The 12,167-nt window shown below is 46.4% G+C and overlaps 1 protein-coding gene across 1 annotated transcript in view; it reads right to left on the reverse strand.

Annotated features, from left to right (window-relative positions):
* magi1b (membrane associated guanylate kinase, WW and PDZ domain containing 1b) overlaps positions 1-12,167 on the reverse strand; it is a 166,948-nt gene that overhangs the window by 16,031 nt on the left and 138,750 nt on the right. The window contains 5 exon segments of the mRNA XM_080461088.1: positions 1,979-2,070; positions 5,898-6,049; positions 6,051-6,145; positions 8,004-8,045; positions 8,444-8,475. Coding sequence (XP_080317214.1) covers positions 1,979-2,070; positions 5,898-6,049; positions 6,051-6,145; positions 8,004-8,045; positions 8,444-8,475 — 413 coding nt within the window.

Raw genomic sequence — 12,167 nt, forward strand, 5'->3', positions numbered from 1 at the left:
AACAGAAAAACAAAGAGGCATTTTTCAAATTTAAATATATTGATGGCTATTAGCTCGAAAAAGATCACAAAAGCCTAAAATATAGAATTTCCTGATGTTTCTAAAAGTAGAATTGGATTTAGAGCTTTCAGGCTCCTCTCATGTAGAACCAGCATCAGAGGCTGACAGTCTCTACTTTCAAATGGATTTCACTGATTCAGTGCTTTTCCACAGTTTGAGCAGTCTCCAAAGCTTTTAACATTCTTAATCACATTCACCCATTCACACACCCACAGAGGTGGCTGCCATGCAAAGGGAATCCATCCATTTGGAACAATTTACGGGTCAGTGTCTTGCTCAAGGACACTGACATGTGGACAGGGGGAGATGGGGAATCAAACCTGTAACATTCCAATTGAGAGACAACCACTCGACTGTCTTTACGTCCAAAGCTTTCCCGTTTAAAAAAGCTCACGATTAAGGCCGATTCATGCTGGACCATTTTCTAGTGAAGCTGCTCTAGGTTTAGACTGCAGTGAGACCATCTCTCCTTTTTCACTCTCCATAAATTCATGTGTCACCATTATGTGTTACTGACTCGCTGTCCTCTCGCTGTCCCTTCCTGCGGGATCTGCGACAGTAAAACTGGACGTTTATGATCTGTGCTTCTTACATTCATCAAGTCTACATGGACTGGATGACTGGATTCATGGGAGAGCCCAACTCTGAATATATAGATGGACTTCACAATGGACATTTTGCATAACAGCTGATGTAAATTACAAGAGGGACCTATTTGTTTCATGTTGGAAGAAATGAGGGTAGCAGAAATGATTCTGCTACCCTCGTACGATACACAGTGTGTAGCAATAACCACATCTCACTCCCTGCGTTAATGTTCTTGTGTTATTTCTTTTGTTCTAGGAAAAAAAAAAAGAAAGACATTCAGGTTGATGTGCTGTTACTGAAGCTGTTGTACATACTCGATTTGTCACTCAAGAAAACGGCAAAAAACAAAAACAAATTGCCAGGATATTGATGCATCTGGTGCTACATAAATCTAACTGAAGTGTAACAGAGGAAATCAATCATTTCTACTTACTATTGTTTGGTTTTAGTTAAAGAATCCCACATGTTTTAATTACCATGTGAGAAAAATGTGAATGTGAATATAAGTATCCTCGCCACATGATAGCATTTCCTGGTCATTTCCAGGATTTGTAGACTCGGTGATAGTGTGACTGCGACCCCTCTATTTGTGGTTTTACTCCGGTTTCTTCCAAAAATATGACCATCCTGTGAGTTTGCATTGTCAAATCGACTGTATGAGTCCTGTGGTAGATGTGGCATGTCCACGTTGGGACTTGCCTTTCCCCAATCATAAGCTGGACTCCAGTTGTTCCATCCTAAGTTGCACAAATCGGAATAGAAGATGGATTTTTGGGTTGAAAAATGCAGCGGCCATAAATGTTGCACGGACAACATGTTTGCAGCGAGCAAAACCTTGGAGCCAGAGCTTTACTCGCATCTCCAGGGTGAACCAGTAGTTCTCCAAACCAAACTCCAAAGTATGTCATTATTTTTTTTTTTTCCTTCAAGAAAGAAATAAACCACACAGTGGGGGCCAGCCAGCGAGAACAAACAAGAAAGACTCTTTAAAAGGGGGAGGAAAAAAAGAAACTGTGTGTATGTGAGAGATGTTTTTTTTTTTTAACAGACTGATGGTACAGTGGCTAGATCAAAGAGAGAAAGGGTTTTAGAGATCACTGATATAAGTTCGTCCGAGTCCAACACACACAAGTTCAGAAGGCAAACAGAAAAACAGTAAAAGCAGAAGAAAAACTACAGACGCTGCTCTGGCCAATACTGGGAAGACAGCCTGCCTTTTTATCATGCAAGTTACAGAATCTTGTGAGTTGTGCTTTACACATTTCACACAAACATGGAATAGAAAAGTGAAACTGGGGAGGTGGGGAAAAAGTTAAAGAGGTAGACTCACAGGCTCTCCAGGCTCGTTGCCGCCGAGGATCCTGAAGCCGAACCCCGTGTCCTTCCTCCACAGGAAGATGTCCTGCTCCTGGAAGTCTGGAACTGCCAAATCAGCAAACATACATTAACATTTGTGCACAATAACAGCCTGCAGGAGCTTCCTTTGCCTACAGAATTCAGTACCACCACACCGTCCGATATATTTAAAGTCAGAGTGTCCATAAGGCAGGGGTGTCAAACATAAGGCCCGTGGGCCAGCAAGAGACTCCAATCTGGCCAGCCAAACCACCAAGCAAATGGATAAAATGTCAAATGAAATATATAAATATATATATATATATTTAAGAGTAGTGGACACAACACAACTCTGAGACCTGAGCGGAGATATTGGAGATGCTGCCATGAAAATCATCTACATTGTTGCAAACTATCCTACAAAGCCATGCTGTCAGGGAGAGTTTGTAAAAACATGCATAATGCAACAGCTATAGAATTTAATTTTATTTATTTATTTTTGGACATTTCACTGTATTTTGTACCATAAAATATCATTAAAATTGGCTTTCTGTTGAGGTCACAGTCATTTTCGGTAGTAATTGTTTGGTTTTTGCAAAATTCTTGACATTTTCATCACGTATACTCACAACAAAGAAAAACTTTGTATAAATTTAAAAGTTATTATGGCACTATTCTTTCCAGTCTGGCCCATTCAAAATCAAATTGGGTTGCACGTGGCCCTTGAACTAAAGTGTATTTGACACCCCTACTATAAGGGATGAGTCCACTGCTTACGAGGAATCAAACCACCGGCCTGCGTGTGTGAACATGCTTTGTAGCGGATGTAGCAGCCGGAACAAACAAAGAAGTGATCCGTCAAAAGATAACAAAGGATCTATTTGGGGTAAGAAGCATAAATATAGACACCAGACAGGCTGTGAGAAAGAAAAAAAGATTATCCACAGCCCTTCATTCACTGATCCCATAATTAGAAACGATGTGGTTAAAACTCCCTTCAGATGTCAGAAATAGAATATCTCTCCTCGCTTTTTCACTGTTCTCAGTGGCGTTCTCACACACCGGACATATTGAAAGAGGCGGCGCTCGCTCTTCTTCTAAAGCAACGTGTGACATGCGACATTTCCACTCTCTCTCATGCCACCAAATAGAGGTGCCAATACGTGCTGAAATGGTCGATACATTATTGAGCATGGTTAGTTCACAGTCCACTCATACCCCAGAGAGACGGAGCCGAGTGTGTGCGAGTCGCTGGGAAGGTGCGGTGTTATAAGAGAGGCACTGCACCGCAGCGACTGACAGCTCATGGTTCATGGAGAAGCGGAGGCTGGGAAGCATGGTGGTGGTGGGGGGGGGGGGGGGGGGGGGGGGGGCTGGCAGGAGCCTGGGGAGAGAGGGGATGAGCATGCCTGTGTGTGGCCTCTCCCCAGCATACACATGAGCTTCTGGAAGTCTGTCAAATCACGGATGCAGGTATGTGCATGTGTTTGTTCGGTCGCAGCTGTGTCCTATGTGCAGACAAACATGCGCCAGCGAGCAAACTCCGGAGGAGATTTCCTTTCGCTCCTCCGCTGCCAAGGCCGCTAAAGCCACTAAGAGGCGGCAGGGTGGCAGAAAGCATAAGCAGCCTGCTTTCCAATCTGTTCCTTCAGTCAACAGTTAAAATCCCCGCGGAGCGAAGCCATCTCTTACAATCTATCACAGTGTTACTGTGGAGGAACCGGAGGAGCAGAGAGAGTCAGAGGCTAACTGTCGCAATCTGCACCTGCGCTCAGGAGGGTCAAACGCACACCCTGGCTCCCCGCCGACTAATAAATCCATAAGTGAGCCAACTGGGCATGAATGGATCAATATTTTACCAAGATCGACGGTCCTGTGCAGAGCTGACAGCAAACACAGAGCGCGGACGGCTCAAACAGCGAGGAAATTAAATCGGGGACATGTTAAAACCCCAAGAACAAATAAAATGAGGACCAATAAAGCATGAGCGTGTCTCCAACCACACCTTGCCTCGTTCTTTTTTTCCCCCCTTCAGAGTGAATTAATGCTTTGCAAGGATCCCCCCCCCCCCCCCCCCCCCCCCCCCCCCACCACCACCACCACCACCTCTCTGCAATTGGAAATCGTTCACCACATAGTGTGCTTAAAGACCTTGATTTCAGCAGAACTTTCTATCACAGCGAATGTTGCGTGGAGAAATTTCACTCTCCGTGGCCAAGGCCTGAGCCCTATGGGGCGCATAGCGGAGGATTTTAGTGGGAGAGCTCAATGCAGTGTGAGCCGAGTGGAGGATTTACACCTGCTGGTTCAGGTCAACAGTCCTCTCAGACATTCTGGGTGTTCCTCAGAACTTTTCCATATCTCAGTCGCCTCGTCTCTCCCCATGTTTCTCTTTTAGAAGCCATTAAAAAACACTTCCAGTTTCTATTGATCCCCACCTCATTATCTATTGAACCTTTTTCCATTTCTACAAAGCAATCTGTCTGAGGCAATGTGGAAAACCCCTGTTGATATTCTATCACATCAAGACAGGTATGGAGAATTAATTCCCCCTGCGGTCCCGGCTGCCTTCATCCTCCATCTTGACCCTTTATTTCTCTTTTCTTGAAATCAAAACCTATTGGCCTCTCAGCTATTCAAGGCAGCTCTCCAACAGGTGAGTGCACTACTAGACCGTAACCAAGCCTTTTTTATTTTCCACGTTCTTCTTCAAAAAGCAAACTAAATAATGAAGAAACCGTGACAAGTGGAGCCTGGGAAAGTGATTAGATGTTAAAGATTTCCTGCCCTCACAGGCTCCTGTTGTATCTCTTTTTTCTGGACTTGACAATGGATCTGAGGGTTATTCTTTTTTAATTAGAGGTATCCCTTTGCTTTGGCAACCAGGGAAGGGATTAATGCAATCTACTGACATCCACTCCACTATTGCTGCTAATTATATGCCATGTGCCTCTTAGAAGGAAGTCTGGTGTAAAAGTGTGTCAGTGATGACGGGTGTGTGTGTGTGTGTGTGTGTGTGTGTGTGTGTGTGGGGGGGGGGGGGGGTAATACTGGTCGGAAATGAAAATAAACACATAAATGAAGGAAAATGATGTAGTTTGCAGGTCTTCTCTCTGTTAGCTAGACCTAGTAAGCAACTAGCTCATTTCAGCTTATTCTGAAAGTCGTTGAATTCACGATTTTGTAAATCTATCAGCCATGGGTGTCAAACATAAAGCACGTGGGCCAAAACCCGCCCACAACAGTCTCTAATCCAGCCCGCCAAACCACCAAGCAACGTGTAAAAACTTCAAGGAGAGGATTGTTGTTTTTTTTTTTTTTTACCAATTTCTCAAGAGTCGCAGACCCACTGAAACCCGCGCCGAGATATTGGTGATGCTGCCATGAAAGATAGCTCAAACAAGCCTCAAAGCCATGCTGTCAGGGTTTTGTGGATATGTCACTGTCTTTTGCATGAGAAGGTTTCATTAAAATTGGATACATGTTGACAATGTAATCATTTCCCATAGTAATTGTTTGGTTTTAAGATATATAGACATTTTCATCACCTATACTCTGCGTCACAAAAAAAACTAAAACTTTAAAGTTTACATTTGAAGGTTATTATGACACTATTTTACCGACTAGGCTCACTCAAGATGATATTGAACTGTATGTGACCCCTAAACTAAAAACGGGATTGACACCCCTGATCTACAGTGACCCCAACAAAAGACTCCATAAGAGTTGAAATTAGTTTCCAGCAGTTGTTTCCGTTTGCACCAGATCACCAAAGATTGAACAAATAGTCCAGTTAAGATCCCACATATTGCTCCCAAAATGTGGAGAGCCATCAAGACATACCTATTGTCTCCACTGAGCCAACACCCCATGCAGCCCTCATCCAAACCGCCACCAAAAAATTATATACTTACGCCTACTTTCATACATGCTCCTGGACTGGGCCCAGATCTTAAAGGGATCTGGTTTCCTCTGAATGGTCCCGTCTGCCGGAGAGTCCTGGGGCGGGAGGCCAGGCAGGGGCTGCGAGGGGGCCGGGGGAGCGCTGCTCTCGTTGAGGGGGGGGCGCCAGGGACGAGTGCACGGGCGAGTCTGTGTGGGCGCTCCGATGGCTGGAGACGCTATGCTGGGAGCTGTTCTGGCTGTCCTTCCTCGACAACTGCTGTTGGAAACGTGGATCAATATCATTTGACTATTTAAAGTCAGCGCTCGGGAGTGAGCTCGGAAGCCCGACTCAGAGCCGACAGACAGCCGGAGACAAAAACATAAAAGGGTTGTTGCATGCTCGGCAGCGGAAAAGAGATGAAGCGAGAGTCGGGGTTGTGGTTTGTGAGAAGGGAGAAATAGGGACGATGACGATGTGAAGACAGAAGAATTTGGGATGAGAGTTCAAAAGGATTAAACTGGAGCTCTCTTTGGGGTAAAAAAGAAGCAGACAGAGTGTGATGTCAAGCATTGTTGCGATGCCACCTTATTCAGCACAAAGAATAATCACACGGTTTAATTCTGAGATTTCTTTTTGCTAACAAAGTGAAGGGAATAAAGAGAACTGAATGGTTTCTCATGATTAAGTCATTCGACTGTGGGAGAAAAACACTGTGGCTCAACTTATGAGCCCACATTGCCTATTCCTTTTGTTTAACAGAGTGGAATGTATTAGCAAGAAACTGCATCCCCTGCTGCATATGGGGAGAAATTCACAGTGAAGAAGGCACTCGTGGGGTTTGAAAGGCGAGGGGAGGATTTTACTGGGGAAGGCAGAAATGTAAAACTCCTCATAAATTGCAGCTGGCCCCTCAATAACATGGGCACTTAAGTACCTGCTCAAGGATTTGAGGTGTTTGAGCAGGGCAAAGCACATACGAGCCGCAGCTCAAGTACAATGACAGTGCAGGCGTCAGTCCTCCCCATCATCCTGATCTTTCTTTACAGTCACACCTTCACTGCTAGTCTGCAAGAAGCTGCACCACTGGGAGGGTTTTCAAACAGAAATCAGCCGAGTGAAAGGGTTATACAGAGGGAGCCAGAGGAAAAACAGAGGAGGATATTTTTAAAGACAGTGAGGGAGAATGACAGCTCGGTGTCACGTGACCTTGCGTTACTTTGGATGTGCTGGACAAAAATACACCGGGAAGACGGGGCGAAGGCAAGTGGCTCATCTGTTCTCAAAAATCAAAGTGTTTGGCCTTCAAAGCAGGGCCGTGTCTTCAATAAATTCAGACTCATTACTCCCGGAATCAGTCTCCCACACCTCTGCAATTCATGTTTATATTCATCATCCTTGTTAGACATAAAAGAAGACTGACGCCTGGAATGTGTACTCCGCTGCTGCTGTGGATGTAACCTCTCTGGGTTCTGAGGTGCAACACCAAAACCAATTGAGTCATATCATTATCAAAAACGCAGGCCTTGTTAAGAGAAAAAGTCAAAGCTCAGGCTCATGTTCCAACTGCAAAATTGTTTTTTTTTTTTTTAAGGCTTTGTTTTCTTCCTTCTAAACAAAATGGTGTCTCCATTCAGTCATTAAGGCTGCATTTCTTCGAGTTTCTCTCTCAGTTTGATGCACACAAAGTCCTACATGCTATTCCCCTTTCAAATGAAAACAAATCTGTGCCTCCTGATGGATCTATTAGATTTGACCTTCTGCAGTCATTGTGTTCCCCTTCTGTGCTCCAGGAATGCTCTAATACATTGGTTTCTCCTGCTCCAATAACTTATTAAGGAGGCTGAAGACGGGGAGATGGAGGTGGGAGGGATGGGGAGGCGGAGCAATGAAAACAAATCCTTGCTGCTGCTTCCTCGGGCTGGCCTCTGTCCGGCTTCGCCACCAAACAGGCCACACTTGAATCCATTAGTCGTTGGTTTTGTCGCACACAATCAGAAGATAATCGAGAAGAATATCATGCATTGATGCCGCTATAATCTCACCATCTAATAAAGCCACCACCATTAAAACCCTCGCACCAAAACCACACACTGCTCCCAGAAAGTTTCCCCTCCACCTGAACTGCATCACGTACCCTAGTGTAATCTCTGTACGGAGGAGGCAGCCCAAAATTGTCCTGCAAAACAAGAAAGATGCATGTCGAGTTCAGTTCATTCGGGACGAGGCCGTCCCTCAGCTGCAGTCACAGATTCAACTCTCACGCTGCAAACTTAGCACCCAGCGCGATGCCATCATCAGTGCATTGGCAAGCCAGCGCACGCAGCGCATCAAAAGTCCCATCCCCCGCCACAAAGAGAGGTGGGGTGGGGGGTGATGTGAAGCTACTGGGTTTCCACCTCTGCAAGGCACACGCAAAGGTATATCCCACATCTACAAACGGACGTAGTACATCGGCGCAAGTTGCAGCGAGCAGAGGGGAGGAAGAGGAGGTGAGTGAATGATGCACACATGGAAATGTGGGAAGAGGAAACACGAAAAAAGAAGGAGGACATTATGAGAAAAAGAACTACTTACCAGTTTTGGGCTCTTCTTTGCAGGTGCCACTCCTGTGAAGCCGGATAGAGAGGGAGGGAGGAAAAGAAAGAAACACAATTACCAAAGGTGGTATAACATGTAGTCCACGTTCAGGAGAAAAAAAAAAAAAAAAAAGAAAAAAAAAGTGAGAACTGATCACGCGGACTCCCAAACAATGTCACAACAGCCTTCCTCTAGCCCTCGTCTCAATCTCCCTCCTCTCCTCTCTTTCCCTGCTCGGCTCGCTCGCTCGCCCATCCGCGGCTGGCGTTTGAGGAGGAGGAGAAGTGGGAGGAGGCGGCGGGAGGGGGAGCGCGAGGCAGCGCGATCTATCTGCATCACTGCCGCGGCCAGCGTTTGGCTTGACTGGTGCAGCAGCGGGAGAGCGGGGCCAGCCCCGGGGGCTAACCCAGCGCTCGATGGAGCCTGGCGACCCGGCGGCGGCGCATGCATGTCAGTGAGCAAGCGAGCGCGCGAGGAAAAGTGAGAGTTGAGACCGAACGGACAGAATCCTGGAGAGCAACTGAGCCGGAGAATAAAGAGGAGAGGAGGAGTAGAGAGGAGGAAAGCGAGCGGTGCTCTGGAGTTGCTGGCCGTAGCATTACCCATGGAGAAGGAGTCCAAGATACTGAACATTAAATTATAGGCAACCGTCAGTTCTCCTCTTACTGAGACCATCTTCCTGTGTCCGCTGAGCGCCGCGCTCCGCTGTCGAAGGCTCCAGCATCTATAGGCAGTTGGCGCGTCCTCCCCGTCTCTCCCTTTCCTGACGCCTTTTCCTTTTTTTTCCCCCTCACGCTCGCTCTCTCTCTCTCGCGCTCTCTCTCTTTCCCTCACCTCACTGCACACTGTCCTCCCTCCCTCTTCTTCCCTCAGCATCATCACCTCCCTCCCTCCATCTCCTCCCTCTTCCTCGCTACGCTCCATCTCAGTCTCTCGCCCGCCCCCACATGCTGGTAAACATCCACGCAGCTGCACACACACTCGCACACACGCACACACACACACACACACTCACTCAGGCAGGCATCAGATGGCTCGGTGCTGCTCTCCTGACACAAATCAAAGAGTGCTTAAAGGTGCGACGGTTCCACGTGATTGAGCGGCGACCACAGAATATACACACACACACACACACACACACACACACACACACACACACACACACACACACACACACACACACACACACACACACACACACACACACACACACACACACACACACACACACACACACACACACACACACACACACACACACACACACACACACACACACACACACACACACACACACACACACACACACACACACACACACACACACACACACACACACACACACACAAAGACTGACAGATTACTAAAATGCTAACACAGCCTGGATCTAACTAGGGAAATTCTCTCCTCCAGCACATCACTGCCCTCTCCCCCTCCCTCCCTCCCCCTGCCTCCACTCCACCATCTTTCTGGAATAAACAGTATGAAGTTATGGAAATGAGAAGAGGAGAAAGAAGGCGCGAGAAATGCAAGGCTATGAGTTTACAGTATTTCCTCCATCATATTTAAAATGTCTCACACACACGCGCACACGCACACACACGTTGTGAAACACGTTAAGCATGCCTGCGCCTGAGTAGGAAAATGGGGCACCATTGTGTGTCAACCCTTCAGGGAAACTGAGTGGATAAGATCTTTTCCGCACAAACGCATCCTCTTGTCTTCTCTATCTCACAAATCTGGGCTCATTCACAACTGACAGCTCCAACTGTGTTACGTCTGCATTTTTCCTCCTCCCTCCCTCGCTCCCTCCCACCTTTTCTTCCCCCCCCTCGATCGATTGGAATCATCCAATCAGGAGCACATAGCGATACGCACCCTCCCACCCTAGCTATTAAATAAGACTGGCACGCAGGCTGCCACAGTCGATCCCACTCGGCTTAAGGATGCTGTCAGTCAAAGTGCCGGGATAACGTTTGATTATCCGCCGCAGCTGATCGGCTGCTGATGTCCACGATGTCAGCGTCTCTCTGCACTAACCAGCTCCAGAATGAGGCACACTGACACAGAAAGATGAAGACACACCCAGGCAGCTGAAAAGATTGGGGTCAGTTGAGGACTCATTCAGGCTTTTCTCCATTTCACCTTCATGTCTGAATGCCTCACTCTGAAAGCAGTTTTAAAACTTCCTGTACAGTTTTTCTGATTATTAGCTTTTCAAATGTGAGGCTGAACCGAATATTGCACACACTTTATCTCCTGATGAGGAGAATTGTGCCAGTCACTCAAAATCATTATCAACTACATAGAAATGGTGTTACTGTAGATTTAACTGTGAATAAAACGGAGTCATTAATCAGTGAAGTAACTCTTTGATTAGTTTTAATAAGGTGCACACAGCAGTCAGCACTGGATGGGTCAGTATACTCAATTACGTAGGAAGATGCTCTACACTAACGAAAACTAATGAAAATGATAAGCACTGATGACAAGCTAAAGGTACAGAGTGAGACCATGTTGCTGTCAGGAGGACTATTTCAAAAATAATATAGATCCTTTTAAAACAACAGCTAATGCTACAACAAACCGTAAACTTGTCAGATGTGAATGGAGACAGCAGCTCTCCACTTATCAAACGTACAACGAATCCACTGAAACTAAATGCCACTACGTTTCACTCCATAAATGTAATGAGTTACAAAAGTGTTACTGTCAAAAGTATATTGTGTTATAATGAATTATTTCTCATGGCTGGTGGGTCACTTTATTGTTTTGTGAAATTTTACAGACATTTAAAGTAAAGAACTGACTGTGTGATCGAGGATGAAAATGCAAAGTGCAACCCCGAAGTTAACATGATACAGTGTGTGTGTGTGTGTGTGTGTGTGTGTGTGTGTGTGTGTGTGTGTGTGTGTGTGTGTGTGTGTGTGTGTGTGTGTGTGTGTGTGTGTGTGTGTGTGTGTGTGTGTGTGTGTGTGTGTGTGTGTGTGTGTGTGTAGCCCTCAGATCAAAAGCTACTGTAAGCGTTGTGGGCCAAATTCCAGCCTTAATTATATACAAGAGAGAGAAACAGTGGATTAGAACAGGTAGGTGGGTGGGGGGAGAGGGAGAGAGAGAGAGAGAGAGAGAGAGAGGGGCAGTGGGTGAAACATATACTGTAGAGACAAGGGTGAGACACAGAGACAGAAAGAGGGTGAGACACAGAGAGAGGCAGACGGGGGGTGAGACATAGAGAGAGACAGGCAGGTGTGAGACACAGAGGCAGACAGGGGGTGAGACACAGAGGCAGACAGGGGGTGAGACAAAGAGAGATACAGAGGCAGACAGGGGGTGAGACACAGAGGCAGACAGGGGGTGAGACAAAGAGAGAGACAGGCAGGGGTGAGACACAGAGGCAGACAGGAGGTGAGACACAGAGGCAGACCGGGGGTGAGACACAGAGAGACACAGACCGGGGGTGAGACACAGAGAGACGCAGACCGGGGGTAAGAAAGCTCTGCTAAAGCTCTGAAGCGCCTCCAGCTCTCCAGTATGGAGCAGGACCGCTGTGGGGCTCTCCTTCCTCATATTATCCTCCTCACTAAATCTTAAAATGTGCTTGCTTAACGGTGAATAATCGACCCACGGGACACTCGATCTGTATATTAGGCCATTTTTATGATTGATTCTATATCAACAAAATAATGTGAATACAGAGAAAGGCAGAATAATGAAGTATCGT

Source organism: Lipophrys pholis, assembly GCF_963383615.2.
Source record: "Lipophrys pholis genome assembly, chromosome: 4".
Taxonomy (NCBI): Eukaryota; Metazoa; Chordata; class Actinopteri; order Blenniiformes; family Blenniidae; genus Lipophrys; species Lipophrys pholis.